General features: G+C 46.0%; 1 protein-coding gene across 3 annotated transcripts in view; it reads left to right on the forward strand.

Moving 5' to 3' along the window:
- Positions 1-24,296, forward strand: part of ITGA9 (integrin subunit alpha 9) — a 353,650-nt gene that overhangs the window by 306,962 nt on the left and 22,392 nt on the right. For 2 of the 3 annotated variants that reach the window (XM_027088159.1, XM_027088160.1), the window contains exons 24-26: positions 8,085-8,210; positions 10,193-10,312; positions 13,962-14,063. In XM_027088159.1, coding sequence (XP_026943960.1) covers positions 8,085-8,210; positions 10,193-10,312; positions 13,962-14,063 — 348 coding nt within the window. Of the gene's footprint in view, positions 1-8,084; positions 8,211-10,192; positions 10,313-13,961; positions 14,064-24,296 lie in introns of those variants that run through there. The other variant, XR_003429002.1, reaches the window with a different exon arrangement.

The raw sequence follows: 24,296 nt of genomic DNA on the forward strand, positions 1-24,296 counted from the left end.
ATCAAATGCAATTTTTCCCAGTGTTGATGGCCTTAAGGGATGGGGAAGGGGGTTGGGGAGGCAAGTCTTTCATCTAGAAGATAACTTTTCAGCTAGAAAGAGAAAGGACATCTGGAGTTGAAGTTATGGTCTTTTCAGGCTTTTTTGAGTTGCTGTCTTTCCCTTTGTAGAAATTAAAAGGCACTAGGTCATTGTTACATTTCTTGCTCCTTCTGCTCCATTTCCAACTCTGCAGGTTTGTCAACGGGCTCTTATTTATGGACGGCTGTTCTGTGCTCTCATTTACACATTTCAGTTCAAAACCAGAATTCAGCTCTTTATTTGCGGAGTGAGGCTAGGAGGGCCTGTCCAAAGCTAGAACCTCATATTAACTTACCTTGTATTGTTGTGATCATCAAAATGCTTCTCCTTTTTGTCTATTTGTAGGAACACATTGAAGTCTGTAGCTACACACAGAAGTAAATATCAGAAAATCAGAACTTGCCAAACTGATAAGCAAGGGGACCCTTTTCACAAAGCAAAAGAATTCATAACTCTTGAGAGAGGTCTACCAAAGGATGCCTTTGACAACTCCTACCTTTAAATGATGTGCACACACACAAATTGTGTTCTCAACCTTTCAAATACATAGGTAACATAGAGCTGGGCATATCCATTATAAGGAACTACCCAAGATGGTTATCACTATTTTTATAATGTCTTTGCGGTTGAAGAAATCAGAGTGAATAAATGGAGACTTTGAGCACCCAACCCTTCTAGGTTATTCTGGGTCTGCATTATACAGTCTTGAAATGAACGGTGATACATAAAAGTATTTTTCTTAGGATTTATTATTAAAATGTTGTCATCTTTCACTGTTCTTTCGGCAATATCAAGAAAATCATAGCAATATGATTTAACATAAAAGATAATAAAAAGGGTTCTTTAAGACTGTAAAAAAAACTATCACAGTTTACGTTTTGCTGAATGGAAAATATGTAGCTCTTATTTCTCTTTCTAGTAGTAAACATCTTATATCGGCCTAAGTAACCAGTTGGTGTCATTTCTTGACCCTTTTATGAGGGCTATATTTATTTCAAACATTGGAGTCCTAAAATTAATATCCGCAAAGCCATTGTGGTCAACGTTCAGCCTCCCGTGGCAGAAAGGGAACTTATTATCTTCAGATACCGTGGTTCCAAGAGTAGGCAGTAGGTAATTGAATTAGCAAAGTAGGCATTCAAAACATTCTCTGGGTTTTTTTAAGCTCAAGGGGCGTGTGAATTCAGAGGAGCAGGTGGACCCGTCAGGGAACGGGTCATGTTTACCCAGTTGCCATCAGCTGTGATCGGTGTCACATGATATGGAAAAGTGGCCCAGGGATGTAACAGAGAACAGAAAGTCAACGATTAACAGATAAATGTGAGTTAACATGAAACACATGTTATTAAAAAATGAACCTATGCCCCCCTTTAATCCAGGTCATTCCAACAAACATAGTTTCTAGACCAGACTTTACCCAAGACCCACGTTGGTGGAGATGCAAGGATTGGCTCCTGGGCAGAACTGTTGTCACTGAGTTTATTCCTCTGTTAATTTAATCTTCCATTTCTCTTTTATTTCCTATGTACTATGTCCAGGGAGCATCAAGCCAGGGACACTTTGGTGACCCTTCCCATCCCTAGAACCCAGCCAGCTGGAATATGGTTAAGGAATGAGGCTGATGCTGGTAGAAAGGGGACATCCATGCTTTAGCCTGTTAAAAATATACCAGTAGGGCTTCCCTGGTGGCGCAGTGGTTGAGAGTCCGCCTGCCGATGCAGGGGACACGGATTCATGCCCCGGTCCTGGAAGATCCCACATGCTGCGGAGCGGCTGAGCCCGTGAGCCATGGCCGCTGAGCCTGCGCGTCCAGAGCCTGTGCTCCGCAACGGGAGAGGCCACAACAGTGAGAGGCCCGCATATCGCAAAAAAAAAAAAAAAAAATACCAGTAATACCAAAAATAATAAATATACCAAATATACCAATAACACCAAAAATATACCAATAATACCAATAATTAAGGAAAAGTGGTTCCTTAATTTTGAGACGTGTTAATCCACCTTCTGGATAACTTCCTACCTCTGTGATTTGCCTACAAGGCCCTCCTCTGTGTCCAGGCTCACCTCACCTGCCTCATTTCTGGCCACTACTCCCCAACATTCATCCAATGCTTGACCACGTTGAACTCCCAGGCTCTCTAGACTCAAGCCTACTGTTTGCACCTCCATGCCTTTGCACATGCTGTTCTCCTCTGCCTGGAATTCCCTTCCCCTGCTCCCTTTACTCTCTAGAGGTTCTCTTTTCCTCCAGAATTCACCTGCAATGCCACCTCCTCTGAGTCAGGGATGCAGTTCATGACAGAGACTGACTTGTTGGCTGAGAGAGAAATTTGTAGATTGACAATCTACAATAGGAGCCCTGCTCTGAGGGCTGTGAAAGGATAAACCATGAGATGATGGAACAGAGGCTGTGCATCCTGGGTGCAAGGAAGGTGGGGCTGGACAGGGAGCTTCGTGGTGGAGACTTTGGAGATGGTACTCCTTCCACAGTCAAAGCTGACAGGTACATAACAGGTTCCTTAACCTCTCTGGGCCTCGGTTTTCTCATCTGTAAAATGGGGGTGAAACTTCAGGAGACCAGATGTCCCAGTGTGCCTGGCTCATACCTGATCTATGTCTCTGTCTTGCTATTCTGTCTGTTTGACTCCCCGACTTCATTCTCAAAAATATCCCCATTTAGATAATAAATTATATATCACTTACTGATAATAGTACCCTCTGTGAGTGGGTGTTATAAGGATTCAGTGTATCCCATAGCTCTTAGAATAGCACCCAGTGTTAGCTAGTATTTTTCCCATTTATATCTGCGTAGAGATGGGGCCTTAAGCAGCTGGAATTGGTTTCCAGGGTGATGTGCTTGGAGCAAGAGACTTAGAAAACACATTGGAGGACTTTCCTGTCCCTCAGGCCCAGGGACAGGGACTCTATTAAGGCTGCTGTGTTCTGGGAACCTGGGAGAGACCTGTGTCCTCTCTCTCACTCTAGGTCAGCCGACAGCAATAAGTACCTTGTACAGACCCCTCTTTTGAGGCCACAACATGTGGCCCCTCAGTAGAGGCCACAGGAAATGCCGTTTCTTACAACCCCTTTATCAGACCACCACACCCTAGAGAGTCTTTAGTAAAAGCTCTAGAGGTCCTTTTCCACCTGGTGGCAGGTAATGATAAATTCGACCCAGAGAGTTAATTCCCTTTTTCAGTATTTTACCCATGAATCAGCCCCAGTTCATACTTTAAACCCAGTATTTCATGAATGAGGCTTTGCCAGGCTACCTGGAGTGCACTGAGGACACTTCATCCTCGGATAGGCCTGGGCCCTTGAAGACTTCTGACTATGAAGGTTCCTCTGACCCAGGCTGACCCGGACCCTGCCACCAAGTGATGTCCCCATTCTCTTGGACTCCCCACAATTTCCCAAATCACCACCAGTTCTTGGTTTCAACTTGCACAATGTTTTCTTTGGGGTCAGGATGAGGGGAGAGGCAGAGGCCAAATGGCAACAGCAAACCCTCAATAGCTGCATTTGCCAAATTCAGCCTTAACACTGTGTCCTGTATCCTCTTGTCCTTTTTTGTGTGTTTGGTAAAGTTCTTTTATTCACATTCCAGTAGATACGGCCTATTCCAGCCCCCAGAGGTCCTGGAAGATGAGCAGCCGTGTCATGGGAAGCATTTGGACTCAGAGAGTCTGCAAAAATAGATGAGAAGTGGGTGGACAGGGATGAGCAGGGGGCAGTGGCCGCAGAGTCCCTGGCCAGCCACGGAAATGAAGCTGTTGGATATGAGTGCCATAGTGCTTGGATTGTCTGCAAGAAGAAAACCTTGCATCTCCTTGATGATTTTACCACCAGACGGGGTGGTTAGAACCCAGTTGTGGGGGGTGGGTGCTCAGTAATTGCTTATCTATGTAGCAGGAGATTAGGTGACCCCCGCTCTAATGAAAATGCAGGAGAATCCTCAAGGGGCATAATTAGCAACTGAGGACAACCTTAGTGATCACGTAGGCCACCATCCTAATTTCACAAGTGGGGAAACTGAGGCCCCAGAGACCTGAACTGCATCAGCTGTTAGGAGCCCAGGACCGTCAAGTTCATCAAGGCCACCTGTGCCCCAGGATTCCTTCACTGGGTGCCGCTTGCTGCCACCAACCAATCACGTGACCTTGGACGAGTCACGGAACTCAGGGCCTCTGGTTCCTTACTGTCAGCCGAGGCCATGGGACCGTATGATCTTGGAGCTGCCTTCCAGAAACAACATTCCAGGATGCTCTGTTTCCCTTCCAGCCTGAGACAGCATGGAGTGGCCTGGCCTCCCAGCCAGCAGGCACTTTATCTCCCATGGAGCAGAAGTGGGTCAGGGTGGAGGACTTTGGGATTCCTGGGCTTGTAGGCTCATGGTTCCTTCCCTTTGACTGGGGTAAGAACAGGAAGGGATGGTTTCCCTCCACCTCCACCTCCACCCCCCACCCCTCCATGACTCCTACCCCAGCCCCATCCTCAGCCTCTGGACCTAAGAGGCAGGGAAGTGGTTGCAAACAGGTTTCTGGAGCTGGATGACCTGCGCTGCAGCCCAACTCTGCTGCCTGCCCCCTGGGAGACCTGGCCCCCCTGCCTCTCAGCTTCCCCATCTGTAAAATGCTGACAGTAATAGCACTCGCCTCACAGGGGTGCGCAGTAAGGGCTGCACAAGTGTCGGGTACCGTTGTGTCCATCACACACGTTCTATCCATGCACACAGAACAATCCCTTGCCCTCATGACCCTGGTCAGGGACCAAGTTGCTCATTTTAGCTGAGGGAGCGTCTACAACCAGATTAGCTGGTCTGAACCAGACCCACGCAGCACGGAGCAACCTTCGGCCTCCTTTGAGAGAGGACCACCCTGAACCTCCCGGAAAAACGTTGTTTTCCCTGATTGAAGTGATTCCCATGTAACCACAGTCGGGAGCATGACTGGCTGAGACTTTCATTCACCACAGACTCAGCCTCCACTTCCCTCCTCCAGATTCCCCTGAGGCAGATCAGATGTCACATCAGATCACATCACGTCCCTGTCATCACTCTGTTCACAGGCCCCTAAGACACTAGGGGAAAAGAGGAAGATGGAGCTCCAAGCTGTGTCTGTGCCCCACGTGTTGGCACCGGTTGCTCCTCCCACCTCTCCCTGTGGTTCCCAGCACCCTCCCCCAAGGTGCTGGTGTCCTGTGGGCATGACAGTGAACCTGGCTGGGTTGGGACTCTGCTCCTACACTTCCCCTCCCTGCCTGGAAACCCAAATCGCCCACTGCAGAGCCAGGAGGAGCTCTGCCCCATCCCTGATTTTAATTAGGAACGGATGCATCCTGCAAGACTCAGAGTTCCATCTATCTCAACCCAGACCAAATGTGTTTGGGGGTCCAGGCCTGGTCATCTCCACAGAAGAACATGAATCCCACAGGGCTGCAGAAGGACTGTTTCTCCAGCGGCTTTTCAGCAAATGTCCACTCCAGAAGACAAACAGGAAAAGTGGAGACCCACATGCTTCTGAGTGAAATATGATTGGAATTAACATGAGCACACACATTCAAGTTCTCAGATGTTCAGTGAACAAAATGTTTTCTATCTGTGAGGTGCCATATATGCCCAAATAGAGGGCAACCCCCAAAGAACACAATCCACCACTTTGCTAAAGAGGTAAATTTAACAGATTTTTGGCCAACTTGACAGGAATCAAAGCTGTGATTGCTTTTGGGCTGGGGATGGGAATTGACTGGAAAAGGGCCAGGGGAAACTTTCTGGAGGGATGGAGGTGCTCTGTCCCTTCACTGGGGTGGTGGTTATGTGGGTGATTTCATTTGTCAAAATTCATCAGATTATACCCTTAAGATCTGGGCATTTTTAGGGAATGTAAATTTTAACCTCAATTTTTAAAAAAATTAGAAAAGTAAATACCTACTTGTAATACTTAACCTAATCATGTAGTCGCACACTTAAAATTATAGAAGAATACTACATTAATTTATATTACTGTTTTTATTCACACATTTCACAAAATGATTTTATGCAGATGTGCATCTTTTGAGATCAATGGATAGCATTATTAAAGCCACTTTTTTAGTTGACAGTATTCCAAAGCATATCATCTTCAATTCATCTAATTTATTTGAAATGCGGAACATTTTGAATCCATGTTTGATGCTGAAATTTTATTGTAAGACACAAATACCCATTTGCATAACATTACAGCAGTTGTTTTTCTCATCTGTCTTAGAAGTGATTGTTCTTGATTCTCACGACATAATCAGCCAATGTTTTGCTTTCCAAAAATGAGCTTTAAAATATTTATCACAACTTACAGTTGCACCCCAGGAATAATCACCACATCTATGTTAAATCTCATTGCCTCCTTCCCATTAATTCTTCTAGTGACCTCGAAAAGCATCCAAAACCAACACTGATTGAGACCATTTCAGACTGGTGTGTCCTCCCAGATTTTGTGGTTCGAATAAAGCAATTGAGAGAGTACCACATTACTTACTGTTTTAAAGAACAGTAAGTCCCTTGAGTTCCCTGGTGGTCCAGTGGTTAGGACTTGGCGCTTTCACTGCCGTGGCCCCGGGTTCAATCCCTGGTCCCCACAAGCTGAGAGGCGCAGCCAAAAACAAACAAAATGCAGTGCATTTTAAAGAACAGTAAGTCCCCAAACTATGAGAGACTTTTAAAGGCAACACTCTATTTTCTAAGAGTTAATTTGAGGAAATAAACCTTCATCTTATTTATCTTCAGGCATATATAGTAAATCCTGGCATATGTGTTCAGACCAAAGATAAAATAGAGATTAAATTTGGAGATCTTGTTTTAAAGTTCATTGTTCAAAGATTAGCATTGTTAGCTTAAGTTAGAAGTGTCCATGTAAAAACTTTAAACTAGACCTTGCTCCCTACCATGAATGAGAAGCTGAAACATTCTTGAATCAGTGTAAACACACTATATTTTACTCAAAGGCATTAAAGATAGGAGAGTGTAGTTTAAGTAGATGATTCTGGTTAGAAATCAGATTGTAAACACAATCCTAAATTATGAATTACTAACGATTAATTTTGCAACTTGACCTTAAGTCATGTCAAAGCTTCAACTACACACAGTGTGATATGATGATATATAAAGAAGGCTTTGTTTTTTTCAACATTTCCCCAGTTTAGGCATCAAAAATAGTATTGTTCTTAAAGAAACCAACATGGAAGACTATTACTGTTGTTTTGATCTTTTTTTAATGTTGCTGTTGCTCAGCATTGTTTTTCCACTGGACTTTCAAAAGCTGTCAGAAGCAAAATCAGGTAACTCAGCAAGGGTTCCCAGGGCATATAAGCTCCTGTATGGCTCAATGCAGTGGATGCCAAATTTTTTTTTTTTTTTGGTAGCAGAATCCTGGTTTTAAATGACATTATGTGTGGTTGATGCTCTAGTTGGAACAGAGATGGGAGCCCGGAGCAGTCCTGCTTGGTGCCCCTTCTCCTCTCTAGGGAATCCACTGAGGGGTTCCACAGCACCTAGAGGTTCCGTGGAACACAGTTTGAAAACCTCTGACAGTGGGCCATGCCTAAAGGCTGGAACTCAGAAGATCTCGGTCTAAAACCTGAGTTCTGGTCTGTGTGATTGTTAGCAAGTAATTTAACCTGAGCCTCATTTTCTTTCTCCAGACAAAGAACATGAATGCTCATTTCAGAGAGTTGATGTAAGGATGTTTTTAAAGTTTATTTTGTCCACTCTTCCTTGGTCACAACTCACTTGCATGTTGTGTGCCATCTCAATTATTTAACAACTTAGCATCCACGTTTCTTATTATTTGGCCTTGTTGATGCTACTACTTCTGCCTTTCAGCTTTTCAGCCATTATTGTCCCCTGGAGAATGGACCAGGGGGAACAGTTGACTTTGGGCTCTACCGCAACCTCCTCTACAATAAGGGATTCCAGGCTCATCATCCTTTCTTGGGATGGACCACTCTGACAGGTTTCTTTTCATTTTCAGGTGGGCCAGGAGAAGGGAAACTGTTCTTTCCAGAAAAACCCAACCCCCTGTATCATCCCTCAAGAACCAGAAAATATCTTCCATACAATATTTGCTTTTTTCACAAAGTCGGGAAGAAAAGTCTTGGTAAGAATTTGCTTACTGCTTGGGTTAACATGGGTGGTCCTCATTAGGAAGGCAAGTCTGAGATGAGAAGCCAGTCTTCTATTTGGCATTTATTATTTCCCAAATCTGGTTTTAATCAATTGGCTTAGGAAGTCACAAGGACTGTAGTCAACTCCTATTTTTCAGCCTGAGGTTTCTATCAAAGTGTTAAATTTACATTTCTAATTCCATTGGCTGGCAAAGGGAAAACCTTTGCAACCCACCAAGCACAAAGTTAAACATTTCTCCCACTAGTATGAGTCTAATCAAGAGTGATGGTTCTCATACAACCACTTTGTATACCACTATTGGGCAGTATATACTAAAACTAAACATATCTGTACCCTATGACCCAGCAGTTCCACTCCCAGGTATATCCCCAAGAGAAATGGGTACTTGTATCCCCCAGAGACATGGACAAGAATGTTCACAGCAATCTTATAATAGCCAGAAACTGGGAACAATCCAAATGTCCATCACCAGGAGAATGTATAAACAATTGCAGTGTACCCATACACTGGTGTATTATGAGCAATAAAAACTGCAACACCAACAACATAAGTAAATCTCACAGATATAATATTAAGTGAAAGGAGCCAGAGACAAAAGGACACATGTTGTAATATTTGACTTACATAAAGTTCAGAAATAGCAAAGTTATCCATGACAATGGAGGTCAGGGTAGCAGTTAATTTTGGAGGAATATTGACAGTCATGGGCATGAGGGAACTTGCTTAAGTGCAAGAAATGTTCTATATCTTGATCTGTTATAAACGTATGTAAAAATATATCAAGATGGATCCTTAAGATTTATTCTCTTTAGTGTATGTAAGTTATACCTCAACTTTTTTAAAAGTGAAGGTATTAAAGATGGAATCAGATGCTTTTCCACAACCTCCTGTCTCCATGTCTTTGGTTACATCTCTTCAGCTCCTTATTTCGGCTACGGCACGTCTCGCTGACATTTCCTTCCTCAATTTTTTTTGCAGTGGAAGTAGTAGGACTGTTTGCCATTTGGAAAGTTGGAATATTTTTACTTACATAATGCTGATGATCAGCTTTTTTTTTTTTGCGGTACGCGGGCCTCTCACTGCTGTGGCCTCTCCCGTTGCAGAGCACAGGCTTGGGACGTGCAGGCTCAGCGGCCATGGCTCACGGGCCGAGCCGCTCCGCAGCATGTGGGATCTTCCCGGACCGGGGCACGAACCCGTGTCCCCTGCATCGGCAGGTGGACTCTCAACCACTGCGCCACCAGGGAAGCCCGATCAGCTATTTTTTTTTGAAGCCCTTAGAATTGTTAGATATACTGATATCTAGTTGTTTGACGGATGCAACTCTATCTAGCTGAAATTTTTACCCCACATGTGAAACATCGTGAAGGTATGTTTGCACATTTTGGATCCTACAATACAAAAGAATTCCTCCTTTGTAACTTAAATTTGGAATTTAGGTTTCTAGCTGTAATTCGTGTGTTTTCTTGGTTAAACGTGTTTTTCTTTACTCCTGTGGTTTCTTGAGTCATGTGACTTTGTAGGCCTTTAATTTGCCCAACCTAAAAATTGGGCATGAAAGTGTATTTGTCACTTCACAGGCAGAAATCACATGATCTAGGACATGCACCTTGTGTTCAAAACTCATAAGAGGAATGCTCCCAAAATATGTAAATGTGTTTCTTTAAAAACAACACAAAAAAAACCCTTCTTTCTCCTTGCAAATCCAGTTTTTTGGTAGGGTGCACCAGTGAGCTTAGACTTGAAGGCATGTTCTGGTGCCTGCCAGGAAGGAAGTCCCTTGATTGCCCTCTGGTGGCAGGAAGGAATAATTGCATCTTCCTATGGATTTCCTCTACCTGGCATGGCCTTGGTCCGCAGAATAGAAGCTCACAGTGCCCTCTGTGCTATAAATGCTGTGCTCTTGTCTTTGTTCTTAATACGGTTTGATCATTCTCTGTTTGTTCTTCTCAGGACTGCGAAAAGCCAGGAATTTCTTGCCTAACAATGCACTGTAATCTTAGTGCGCTGGCTAAAGAAGAAAGTCGTACTATAGACATTTACATGCTGCTGAACACAGAAATACTGAAGAAGGTAAGCCCTGGGAAGCTGTACTATTGGGGTTCATTTAAAAGTATTTGAATTGGTTTCCTCAGAACAAACTCTGCCTGCCCCCTTTAAAAAACTGCCCTGGATAGCACCACTGGTAATTCTGCTGCAGATGATGCCGGGGAAACATACCAGACCCTTGTTATTCAAAGTCTGGTTGGAGGACCAGCAGTATCAGCATCACCTGGGAGCTCCTTAGAACTGCAGAATCTTGGACTCTACCCAGCCTTTGGGAATCAGCATCTCTGTTTTAACAAGCTCCCTAGGTGTTTTGTTTGCACAGTTGAGTTTCTCAGACTTTAGCTTGCTTCAGAATCACCTGGAAACCTTGTTAAACCACAGATTCCTCAGAGGGGAGTCTGAGGGTCTGCGTTTCTGAGGAGCTTCCAGGTGATGCCAATACTGCTGTTCTGGGGACCACGTTTTAGATCAGGGGTTTTCCTTAAAGGGCCAGTAGTAAATATTTTAGGTTTTATGGGCTATACAGTGTCTTGCCACTGCTCAACTCTGCCATTGTATTGTGAAAGCAGCCATAGACCATACTCAAATGAATGGGTGTGGCTGTGTTCCAATAAAACTTTATTTACAAAACCCAGCAAAGGGCCAGATTTGACCCATGAGTCATAGTTTGCCAACCCCTTGTTTAGATGGCACCTTGTTTTTCAGAATTCCAACTTTTGAATCTCAGATAACTTTTTTTTTTAGGGTTTTTTTTTTTTTTACTTTTATTTAAGTATAGTTGATTTACAATGTTGTGCTAGCTTCACGTGCGCAGCAAAGTGAACCAGCTATACATACACATATATCCACTCCTTTTTAGATTCCCCTCCCACATAGACCATTACAGAGCACTGAGCAGCGAATCTCAGATCACTTTGCTATTATAAGTTTATAAAAGTGGCTCATAAAAAATACCTCAGTCCCTGAATTGGTGGCCCTTAAGAAAATCATACACATTCACTATGATTTATTTTAACATAAACGCTGCTGAGTATGAAAGGCCACATCCAACAAGATGCTTCTAAAATAATCACATGTGAAGCTAAAACAAAATAGGCATGTTAGCCACAGAGATTCTCTTTATTTTCCTTTGGAAAAACTAAATGTGTTAGTCTGTATAAAACTGTCAGTGTATAAATGAATATCCTTAGAAAAGTCATTCCAGTGTTATTTTTTAAATTAGGCATGGCAGTAACATGTTGGCCTGATAAGTCACAGGCACAGGGGGATACAGGATGTTTTACCCACTCTCCGACTCCGGCTGGTGGAGAGCTGTGAACAGTTCTGCTTTCCCTGGATTCTTTGGAGGGAAACTGGTTTGGGGCAAGTTGGGTGCACACAGCACTGCTTCCCTGTTGTACCTCTCCCTTTAAAAAGGATAGTGTTGGGAGAGGACCAGGCATGAACTAGAGCACCCCTGGTCACCCTATGATTCCAGAATGTCATATCACAGGAAGTGCCTTACTGTCCTGGGTCCCCAGGACAGGTTGAGGGATTATGATTCTGTATGCTTACCCATCCTGTTCACCTTCTTGATAAACGGCCCTGGTGACAGTTTTATTCCCTATGCCACACTTGGCACTGTTGACAGAACCCTGATACGGCACTGATGGCAGGAAGCCACTCTGATTTCTCTTTCAGCCTCAACCCAGTTGGCTGCTGCTTGCACTTATAAATTAGTCATTAGTACAAATTTAACCACAAAGCCTCAAGCATTCCTTGTCCCCAGCTCTGGCCTGGTCTTGTGCAGCTTTCTCTTTCTCTCTCAGTGATCAATGGTGACCCTTTGCCAAGGAACATGTCCCAGTGACTGCTGTCCCCGTGGGCCATCCAGCCTAGTCTGCATCCCAAGACAGCAGGAAGCCATGGGGTGTCGTATGCGGATGTTGGAGAACCGATCTCCCTACTGGTTCCCTTTCAGCAGAAACCAGCAGAAATCCCAGGTGCAGAGGAAAGCCTCTGTCGGGCCCCCGAGGCCAGCCACGCCTCCCTAAGGATGTGGAGCAGAACCAACCTTGTGGTTCCCTGGGCCACCACTTCTGTTAGTTTTCCTTTGACCTGAAGGTCTGGCCACAGACAAGGGAATTTGAGGTTTTATTGTTTTGACTTTAACAAGTTTTCATTTGAAATGTAGGATCTGATTTTTTTTTAATCATCAGAGGATTCCAGTTTCTTCCAAAGTATTTGTTTTTTACAACCACAAGGCACCTGTTCTGTGCCAGGCTCCTCATCTGCTCGGCCTTTAACTTTGACAGTTATCATCGTCATCATCATCATCATTATTATTGTCATTAGCAATGTCCGAGATGATGATGATGATGATGATCTAAGATTGAAAAGACAGTATATCCTGACCCATGAAACCACAAATCTACAGAACTGTTAAACTGGTAAAAGATTGCTGCATACAAAATTATTTACTGCTTAATATGAGCTCACTGAAGCAGTTTTTTTTGAGTGACAAGTTTGCCAGCCCCTGTCTTCTTCCAAACTCTTCCATCACTGCCTTGGAGCCATTCTCTCATTATCTGGATTGGTGGCTTTGAGCCCACACCAAGGCTTCTGCCTGCAATGGCTGGTGGGCTCTTCCTGAGTCTTTCCTGGGCCACCCTCCCTCCCCCCATCCCCTTTCTCATCGGGCCATCACCTAATTACAGTAAGTTCCCTACATACAAACCTTCCTCAAGTTGTGAACTTTCAAAGACGTGAACGTGCGTTCCATCAGCATCAGGCGTGAGTGAAATTGCAGCTTGCCCTCCGTCTCCTATTACTGACGATCCTTCAGCTCTACCATCTCCCACCTCCTCTCCCTCCTCCAGTCAGTAACTCTTCTTGCCTGTTCACTCAACGCCAGCCCCTGTATGCCAGCTGTTGTACTGTACTACTGTACTTTTCAAGGTACTGGACTGTAAGATTAAAATGTTTATTTTTTGTGTTTGTTTTTCATGTAATATTTTTGTGAAAAGTATTATAAACCTATTACAGTACTGTACTATTTATATAGCCGATTGTGTTAGTTGGGTACCTAGGCTAACTTTGTTAGACTTACGAACGCACTCTCGGTACGGAACTCGTTCACACGTGGGGGGACTTACTGTATAAGCTAGATGCTTCCCGCCTCTCATCTCTCCATCAGGTACCCTCTTCCAAGCTTAAATGGCTTTGACCCCCCGAACCAGCTTCATTTAAGAGCAAAGAAAGAGTTAAAAGGAACTCATGTGGAGAGTTTGAGGGTTGTGGTCAAGGCAGGAAGATGCTTGAGAAATGTAACTCGGATCCCTTCTGTGGAACGCCAGGCCTCGATTTGTTGTACACAATTAACAGCTTTATTTATTCTCTGCTCTTTGGGAATATGTCAATACCAAGATCCAAGTATCTGGCTCCTGCCACTTGGAAACCACAGCACACAAGCCTGCATGTGTTGATGACTCAGCAAAACTCCAGAGCTTTTCAGCGTCCACTATGATATGAAAGAATCCTCAAGAGAGAGACTGGAAACCTCTTGTCTCATTCAGTGATAGAAATTTTTGTCTGGTTCACATGGAATCTTTGAATTTCAGTTCTGTCTGGGACCTCGGGGCCCAGCCATTGTGATTGAAAAGTCTTACAGTGAGTTGTGTTGTTTCTTCCTCAGGACAGTTCATCTGTCATCCAGTTCATGACCCGCGCCAAGGTGAAGGTGGACCCTGCCCTGAGGGTGGTGGAGGTAGCCAGTGGGAACTCAGAGGAGATGACGGTGAGTTGGTCACCCCACACACACACAGCTCTCCTCCAAGGGTGAGGGAATCTGGGTGACTTGGGAGACTTGGTGCTGGCGTTTGAGGGTAAAGGCGGTCTCTAAGCCAGGATGTCAGCTTTGTGGTAGACCCGAGACCTCGCCTGCCTTGGCTTCCAGGCCCCCATGGAGAACTTCTGCGGTCTGCTCTTGTTGCGATAGCCATGTTCTCTGGGATGCTGTTGTTATGTGAAAGCTCCCGGCTATGACCAGCCAAAGGAAAAATCTTCTGGAAGTACCCTTGACAGGGCTTGCATTTCCATTCTGGAGCCAAGACTATTTTTATTTTTCTCAGACCTTTCCCTGAAACCTCATCTGCCTTCCCAGTCACATTGGTCCATGGATGAACGCTGGGTGTTTCTAAACCAAGTTGTTGGAGCAACTGAAGGGGCCACATCCTAGTTGCCAAGTCCTAGAAACTCCTCTTTCATTCCCTACCTGACCCCGTATCCTCTATCACAACGGTCCGCACCCTTTCTGGCACCAGGGACTGGTTTTGTGGAAGACAGTTTTTCCACGGGGTGTGAGGGGATGGTTCAGGTGGTAATGCCAGCAGTGGGGAACCACAGATGAAGCTTTGCTGTCTCTCGCCTGCCACTCACCTCCTGCTGTGCGGCCCAGTTCCTAACAGGCCGGTACTGGTCTGTGGCCCGGGGGTTGGGAACCCCTGTTCTATAAAGTGCAGTCGGTAAGCAGCCTCAAGATGGAATATGTGGCAACCGGGAGCTCGGATGTGGGGTGTGGGAGAAGCTGGAGGGAAAGGGGTACTCTTGGAAATTGGCTGCCTTTTATTATTTTTCAGGGGCAGGAGGCAGGGGGGAGGCTTATTCTCTGACACCCACACTGAGGTCCTAGGCACATGGGGAGACAGCAGCCTCTGAACTGGTTTGGCCAATGAGTTATGCAATGATGCTAGCTTTTTGCATCTCCTTTCCTGGAACTTACTTCTCTCAAGGGAGACTTTACCCTCTCTTGGAAGAGTGAATATTGCTGTGACAAATTTACAAAAGTGAAAAATTCACAGAGATTAATTACTTACAAAGAAAAAATGGTTAACTTATTTTCCAATAACAATGGAGACACCACATATCTAAATGTGAGGATGAGGATCAGAGCAAAGCCCACTCTTATAAGACCCTGGTTAGGAAGGGTTCATGTAGAAAATAAATGCCCGGGGACTTCCCTGGTGGTGCAGTGAATAATAATCTGCCTGCCAGTGGGGACACGGGTTCTATCCCTGGCCCAGGAAGATCCCACATGCCGCGGAGCAACTAAGCCCGTGCACCACAACTACTGAGCCTGCGCTCTGGAGCCTGCGAGCCACAACTACTGAAGCCGATGTGCCTAGAGCCCGTGCTCCGTAGCAGGAGCAGCCACCGCAAGGAGAAGCCCGTGCAACGCAACGAAGAGTAGCCCCTGCTCTCTGCAACTAGAGAAAGCCCGTGCACAGCAACGGAGATGCAACGCAGCCAAAAATAAATAAAATTAAAACTTTTAAAAAATAAAGAAATGGGGCTTCCCTGGTGGCACAGTGCTTGAGAGTCTGCCTGTCGATGCAGGGGACACGGGTTCATGCCCCGGTCCAGGAAGATCCCACATGCCGCGGAGCGGCTAGGCCCGTGAGCTATGGCCGCAGAGCCGGCGCATCCGGAGCCTGTGCTCCGCAATGGGAGAGGCCACAACAGTGAGAGGCCCGCGTACCGCAAAAAAAAAAAAATTTAAAGAAATGCCCAGGACCTCCATGAACTCTCAGTCCTGAGCAAGAAACAAAAGCAACAGCTGGTACAGAATGAATAAGAATCTGTGAGGATGTTAAAGCTGCCCCAGGCCGTGGGTATTGCATGCCTGATGCAGGGAAGGACTGTCAGATGCAGACCTTAACTCCTCTACTCACATCAGGAAATTCTCCACGTAGTCATTTTAATAACAGAAACTGAATGGGATGAAATGGAATGGCGCTGGAGTCCTTCACTCCTAGGGTCAGTGTTTATGGAAGATCAAATATTTGGAGATGGCCTTTGCCTTTTCCTCCTTGCCTTTTGGCCATTTAACTGCTAATTCAGACTTACCTGGGGATTGAAGAAGAATGGAGATTCACTGCTCATTGTCACAGCTCTGGTTAAAAAGTTTCATAGGATGAGATACATGCCCAACATGAGAGGTTTGGAATGTTCTGGTAGACCACTGTGTTCCCAATTAAGAGTTAACGGAAGTAACTAACAGGTTTCCTACAGGTGGAATCCCTTGGGTAAATGAAAAAAATATCATGGGTGCATTGCCTTTGATTAGAACACGGAGCTGTGGGATCCAGGAAAACATTGCCTAACACCCCATCGTTGGATTCTGAGTCATCTGTACGCCCCCCAAAAACCACTTCCATTAGTTACTGTTCCATTTTGAGCACTATGGTAATATTATCATTATCAAGAGTTCTTTGGAAGAAGCTCTCATTTTCAACTAGTTTTTTTCCGGTACTCTAAGAAAAATGGGTACCCGTCGGAATCCCACAATGCCCCCACCTCCCTCCTTTCCATAACTTTGCCTTTCAATCCGTGAGCCAAGATGAAGTACTACAATCTGTTCTCAACTTTCCTGGCAGAAAAAAATATATATTTTCTGAGTAGGAAGGTTTGCCTTTTTAGAACAAACACGTTCCACCCTACATGTTTCTTCTGAATGCCTGGTGCTCTGTTAGTTGTTCATCGGAAGGGAAATTTCCATAGAGGCTAGCCACCAAATTTAAATCAGGCAAAATATCGCAGGAGTTTAGATCAGACGCCACATTTGTATGGCCTTGGAATGAACAGGAAGTGTACTTGCTGCTGGTAACGAGCAGGGTGTGGGTGAGAAGAGGAAAACAATCTAGTTTTTAACCACATAAAATGCACATGGTGATAATTCAACTGACAGGCAAATCAAATAATTTTCTTGGGACTCTTTGTGTCTTTTATTTTTATGCCATGGTACGGGGAGTGCTTTACAGGGCGTACGGTTGAATACCTAGAAATATGTACTAGATATTTGAGGCATTTTCCTTGTTTACTAATAATAGATTTGAGGTGCCCTTCCCAGGTGGGGTATTAGCATGTGTCCAAGGCCAACCACACCAGCTTACCTGGCTTTGTACAGACCCAAACCTGAGAACTGTGGATGAGATCTGAGTCACCGCATTCAGCGCTGATTGTGCTGAGAACACTCTGAACTCCCATCCTGTCCAACCCAACCCTTCCGGCTTTTCTGCCAGTGCTGCCAACAGCTGAGGCTAGAAACTCCCCGGGGGCAAACTAAGAATCTCCAGCACACCAGCTCTGCTCCTGAGAGCCACCACCCCACACTCCCTTCTCAGACTGCGTGAGAAGCTTGTATGAGTTACAGAGCAAATCTATTTTCTTGATAGTTTGAAATAGTGGAATACATTATGAACATGGAAATCCACAGATGGATAAGTAAGTCATTGCCATGTGGAGTGGGCACCAGGCTGAGATTCTAGGTACCAGCAGGAGAGACTGACTCCGTCTCATTTTAGCGGAATCAGAATGGATTAGAAGGATATTGGGTAGCTCTCAGAATTGCCAGGAAGGCTGGGGATATGACAAATCTGTGGCGCCAGGACCACAGGCTGGGTCAGGCCCCAGGAAGAGCCTGGCGTGGTACTCTGGACACTTTCCCTGGCTTCTCTCAGCCTCTTGCTCTGGAGTCAGGCAGGAACCTCTCACTGGCTGAGGTTAGACCCCTGTCCATGGGGTACCAGGCACCCCAGAAAGAGCAGGTGGCTGGCATTTTTGGCTATTATAGTAGAGCCTCACCCTCACCCCAAGACTCACCTAGAGGAAGACTCCCCAGCACTGGAAGGATGCTAAAAAGTGACAAATACCCCCCTCCCATGTGCTTTTCTAATACCGAAGACAGCATGGGGCCAACCAACCCCTGGTGCATCTTAGAGCTCCCATCTGAGCCAGTCTTTGTTCAGTCATTTAGACCACTTTGTCAGCTCCATTAATGAGAGAACATGAAAGTCTTTGTCCATAGGTGGTTTAGCAGTGTTTGTGCTTTGGGCTTTGTTTTGTTTTAAGAATGAATATGCTGGAATGAGCTACTTCCTTGCTGACATTTGCTGACAGGACAAGTGTCTGGGGCCTTCACCTTCTGCCCCGGGAATCATATGTCCAGGTCACCTCCCTCCCACAGTCCTCCTTTGCCATCCCTTACCCTGCAGGTGGGGAGATGCAGGGGTCATAACTTTAACAAGTCCCCTGAGATTCTGCTGTGCCCTGCCTGGATTAGAAGCATAAAGCCTCTTCCTCTAGTGAACAAAGGGCCTCTGATGCTCAGGGAGAATAGATGACTTGCCCTGGATCTCACATCACTGAGCCAAGAATAGTGTCTGGAGCTCTTAACTCCCCAGCCTGGTGCTCCTTTCCCTGCCCTGCAGCCACTCAGTCACACGGGAGGGCACTGGGCCTTGGATGAAAGGGCCCCGACAAGTGCAAGTGTCCACTCTGGAAAGGACTGACTTGTTTTAAAGTCTGTCTGTTAAAACTGCCCAGGTACCCTTGGAGCCCAGCCAGCCCCTTCAGACTGGACCTGGCTCTCCTCACCCCAGTGGGGGCTTTCCCTGCGCAGTCTCAGTCAGACTCCAGAACAAAGCCTCCAGCCTGCAGCCACGCTTTCACTTCTGAATAAACCTCCCCCTCACGCACGAATTGATCAGGACAGCACGTTCCAGCTTCATTTTCTCTGAAGCCGTTCAAGTTCAGTTCCCGGTCTTGGCCCTTCCGGGAAGTCAGTACTTCTAGTCTGGCCTTGTCCTCTGTGAACAGGGAGCACTGTATTTCCCCCTTTGGAATTAGAAAAGCCTGGCTTCATATCCCATCTCCTTCACATCCCAGTGGTGTGATCTTGGGTATCAGGTAAGCTCTGTGAGTCTCCGTTTCCTCATCTGTAACATGGGAAACCTGCTTTCTACTTCCTGGAGGTTTCCCCTCCGTTTTGCTCCCTGTCACTGCCCCCCAATCTAGAGGGCATCATCTAAGGTAGTAAATGAGATTACTTCGAAAGGTGCCACCTATAGTTCTTTTGTTGTTTAATGCATCTTGAAGCAAACTTTACAATTTTCTGTCGCCGAATAGACTGTGACTTGTACTTTACCATTTATGTGAAAAATTACATTATACCCGGCAAGAGAGTTTTCCCCCTTCTTACACTGAGAGGTACGATGAAGAAGAGGGTCATTGGAAAGTCATCACCCCCCCCATTCCCTGTCATCATCAAAAGATGGTAGGCGGTCCTCTCCCCTCACCCACTACCCCCAATGTGAGAATTAAGCTCTAACCATAAGGAACTGAGAAAAATCCCAGTGTGGTTTGCTGATTGTCACTATTCACAGTTTCATTCAATGAATACTTATTGGGGGCTTGCTACGGGCCAGGCAACATAGAGACACTGTGGGTGCAATGGGGAGCAAAGTAGCCATGGCCCCTGCCCTCCCAGAGCTGACTGAGAGGGTGACAGAGAGTAAACAAGGAAGCAAACAAGGGTTTTATTTCAAATCAAGGTGAGTTCCATGGGAGTAACCTGCTCTAGATTGAGGGGAATCTAAAGGAATGTTTCTCCAAGGAAGCTGAGATCTAGAGAGAGAGGAGGAATTAGCTTGCCAAGCACAGGGAAGAGTGTCTCAGTGAGGAGGGAGAGCCATATGAAGAGCCAAATAGCTTAGCATGTTCAAGGCTGAAACACCAGTGTGGCAGCAACCTGGTGAGTGGTGAAGCCATCCATGATGGGAGACACGTGAAGACGTCCATGATGGGAGACACGTGAAGACATCCATGATGAGAGACATAGGCAGGGTCATACCATATAACACCAGGGAGCAGTTACAAAGGAAGCCATTGCAAGCTTCTGTTTTGAGTGGGGAATGACATGATTCAATATATATTTTTTAACAATCATAGGCTACTGTGTGGACAGTGGATTGTAGGGGCCTGCAAGAAGGTTGTGACCGTCACTTGGCTAGAGATGATGGTGGCCGAGGAGATAGAAGTAGACAGGTACTTTATATCAGTAGAGGTCTAGCAGTTTGTGCCAGTCACATGTGGGGAGTATCTGTCCTCAAGGGTTGGGAGGGATCAGATCACATCTTGGTGCAAAGCCCCTTGCCTGGTGCCTACGCATGAGCAGTCAGTTAGTAGTGGCTCCCATTGCATGAAGAGATGGCCAAGGATGGGAGGAAGCAAATAAAGAATAGCTTTTCCCTCCCTCAAAACCTCAAGAATCATGATCAGTTTACTCTAAACCAATGATTTCCAGCTGTCATCATGATAATCTATCATTTTTTTAAACAACACAACCCCTTTCTAAATTGAAATGTGCTTTGGTTGAGTCAGAGGTGGGATGCCTGGAACTCCCCCAACTTGTATTTCCATTTTCCCTTGGGGGCCTCTGCATCCCCTCACCAAACCCCTAGGCTCTGTGGAGCCAAGGAAACCACTGCTATGGAAGGTTGTATTTTAGGACAAGGCTGCTGTCCAGCCCCTCAAATTCTTTCACTAGACATGAACTGGACCCCCCGGTAAACATGAACAAGAAAAAAATTATAGCCTCAAGGGGTGAACACTGCACTTGCACACGTGTGCAGACACACGTGCTCAAGCGCACACACACACACACACACACACAGTAGTGTGGTTTTGTGCTGGGAAAGCCTGAGCTGAAGAGGTTAGGAGAGGCTGGCTGCATGGACAGAGTGACCCCTGAACAAGTATTGAAAGCATTTTCTAAGTGGACAGGAGAAGGTTGGGCTCCAGATGGAGTCAGATGGTGTCTTAAAATAGATTCTCAAGAAGCAGACCCTCAGATGAGGATGTGGGTGCAAAGATTTTAGTAAGGAAATGCTCCCAGAGAGACGGGAAAAGAAGTGAGGAGACAGGATAGGGAAAGAGAACAAGCGGACCAAGGATGAGATTCCAGGGGCCCCAGCCTTAGCGGAGCCCTGGAGCACAAATACCACCTCAGAGATCATCCTGCCTTGAAGCGAGGGAGCTGGGCTTTCTCACTCCTGTACGTGTCAGTCACTGGCCAGGGGCTGCCCAGGAGGTAATGAGCCCCAGGGTCCTCCTCTCCCCACATGCCCTTGGGGCAGGTGGCCTCTGACGTGCCGTCCACTTAGAAGTGAATGCATGTAAAGCTGGGGTTGGACATAGGGAACTGATCGAGGGACCCGAGGGATGTGGGCGGACGACCAGTAGTATAGGGTACAGATGGCAGTGGTCTCCACGCAGACACTGGGGGCTTGGCTCGATGTGCCCTTCTGCGTCCCATTGCTTAACGATTTTATTGTTTTCATTCGTATATGCTCAGTTCTTGTGATGTGCTGGGCATTTGATGTGATTATCGCCTATCACTCTCACATCACCCCTGTGAATGAGATATTATTACTCCCATTTTCTGATGAGGAAACTTGAGACCCCCAGGTGAAGGGACCTACCAGCCTGAGATGCCACAGCTTGTCAGTGGAAGGGCCGGGTCTGGTGCAGGGCTGCCTGTTTGCAAGCCCGAGTCTCCCTTCATCCTCCGCTCCTTGGGCCCCTGCTGTCCTGTTGCCCCGCCCTCGCACAGCAGGAGCACAACTCTGGCAGATGGTAGGAATGCAGCCATGGGTGGTGACAGCTGGCCCTTCGTCTTTGGAGCGACCCTTGGCTCCAGTGACCTCAGAAGCACATCTTGCTCTGACTTAGCGGTCTGTTGATTCTGGAGCTCTTTCCTGTTGTGGCCTGGTTCCTAACCAGATGCACAGCTACTCATCAAGAGAATTAGCACTCATCCAGGGCCCTCCGTAGCCTGCGGTAAAGGAGCTGTGTTCCCCTCCTCCCTTTAAAGAGCAGTCATGAGGTTTCTCAGGAGTAATAGATATAAAACCTCTTAGCACCATGTTTGGCACACGATAAGTTCTCAACAAATGTGACCCGTTCTTAACAATAAAGGAATTAGCACTGGCCCAGCTCATTCCTCTGCAAATTCTAACAGACCAAGGAATTCCTGAAACCCAGCACCTAGCAGGCAGGGGCAAGTTTGACATCTTTGTTTATCACAGCACAGACTTACAATGTCCGTCTTGCCAAATGCAATTTATTTTCTGTTCATTGATGTCATCTCCATAAGTCTTCAGTCTCCCTGGAGCAGGGATGCTTTCTGAAGGCTCTGTTCTGAGAGTGATTTAAGACATGGTTCTGCTGAGAACATTTCCTCCAGCTCCCACAACCCTTTATCCCTGCCCCCTTCTCCACTGGCTGCTAGATGTAATTAGAAGCAGATGAAAATGACATTTCATTGTCCCAGATGTTCTTCTTTTCCCACTTTTTATTTTATATAAATTCCTTCTGTCTGTGAGACCTGTGTGTGATGTTAATTGTGGAAAGCATCTTGCCCTTGTAATTGACCTTCAGGCAGTGGGGCCTGGGGTTGAACCTCCATTCGAGTGCTGCTGATGCTGAGCTGTCCCCTCAGCCGTGGAAGCCCTCCATCCAGCCAGGCCTGGGCCAGCTGTACCCCATTGTGGTCATGTTCTCAGGCCTTTTGGAGACCTGAGCATTTCCAGCTATGACACTGGGCATATTTACAGTGGTCAGAACATAAAAGTTTCCAGAAACATACAAGTGAATCAAGTGCTGTGGTTCAGGCTTACCAGCTGCCTCAGACTGGAAGTTGGCTCCTGGTGGTTCCCTGATGCCAGCTTGCCAGCCTCAGGTGCGTTCAGGTTTACAGTAGCAGGCAGAATGCCCAGCGTGTGGGTCTGCCATTGCCCCTGCCGGATGTCTGTCCTCCTCAAGGACTCTATTGAGGCAAATCCTCGTGCTCCTCAATTCTCTTATGTTTTATTAGTTAACATCCGACACACGAGCCCTCCAGCTTCAGTCTGCTGCTGTGTGATCATCTATCCCTTCGTTGGTCAGAACTTCTGCCGCCCCATCTCTCAGCCTCCTACCACCCTCTGAAACGTGCAGACTCCCCCTCAGCCTCAGTCTTTTTTCTCCTTTCATACTGGGAGTGTATATCTCTGCTGGGGAAACCACTTCCCCTGCAGCCCTCTTAACGGACCTGTTCTTTGAACCCCCATGTAAAGTTCTCCCTTCTAATCTAGGCGTTTTGCAGCCAGAGTGCTCTTTGCAAAATGCAAACCATGTCACTCTCTAGTTAGAACCTTCCATTGACCTCCCATGCCTCTTAAGATAAAGCGTATAATTCTTTTTTTTTTTTAGGTTTAATTCCACAGTTTTGTTTTTGTTTTTGTTTTTGTTTTTTGCGGTACGCGGGCCTCTCACTGCTGTGGCCTCTCCCGTTGCGGAGCACAGGCTCCGGACGCGCAGGCCCAACGGCCATGGCTCACGGGCCGAGCCGCTCCGCAGCATGTGGGATCTTCCCGGACCAGGGCACAAACCTGTGTCCCCTGCATTGGCAGGCGGACTCTCAACCACTGTGCCACCAGGGAAGCCCCCACAGTATTTTTAATGGCATAATTAAAGCATCCCTTATTCCTCCTATGCTTATCAACAATTTTCTCAGGTAATTTTATGAATGAATCTGATGATTCTCAGGGATTATTTATAAGTAATTTTCAAAGCCATGCCTCAGGAAGACAAAAGAGGTTCTACATTGCTTTTTGGAGCGATTTCCTCTCTACCTGAATGGAGAAGGAGAGTCAGAAGCTTGAATTTCAGTGTTTTATGAAAAGAAAGTAACCTATTAAACTAAATTATTTAGGAATTAGACATTAAGATCAAAATAACTACAGGTTTGATTTGATTTAGTGCAGCCATCAAAAAGCTAGATGGGGCCAGTTTTCAGATGGAAGCCACAAGCTTCTTTGATATAAAGCATATAATTCTTAACACAGCCTCCAGGCCTTCCCATCTCTCCAGCTTCATCTTGAACATTTTCCGGTGACTTCTTGTTCATTTTGTTTGCTCCATGCTCACTGTCTGTTGGCAGTACTTCACCTCTGCCAGGCTCTCTTCTGTCACAGGGGGTTTGCACGTGCTATTCCTTTTTGGAATGTTGTTCCTTTCCCTCTTTGACTAGTTAACTTCTGCTTACCCTTTAACTCTAGCTCAGGCAGTCCCTCAGAAAACTCTTTCTGACTGCCATGCTTATCTTAGAGTCTTTTCTAACCATGAACCTCTCCTTTGGGGCACTTTCTAA

The sequence above is a fragment of the Aethalodelphis obliquidens genome, unplaced genomic scaffold (genome assembly GCF_003676395.1).
Source record: "Aethalodelphis obliquidens isolate GAN/ISIS:26980383/991018 unplaced genomic scaffold, ASM367639v1 scaffold62, whole genome shotgun sequence".
Classification (NCBI taxonomy): domain Eukaryota; kingdom Metazoa; phylum Chordata; class Mammalia; order Artiodactyla; family Delphinidae; genus Aethalodelphis; species Aethalodelphis obliquidens.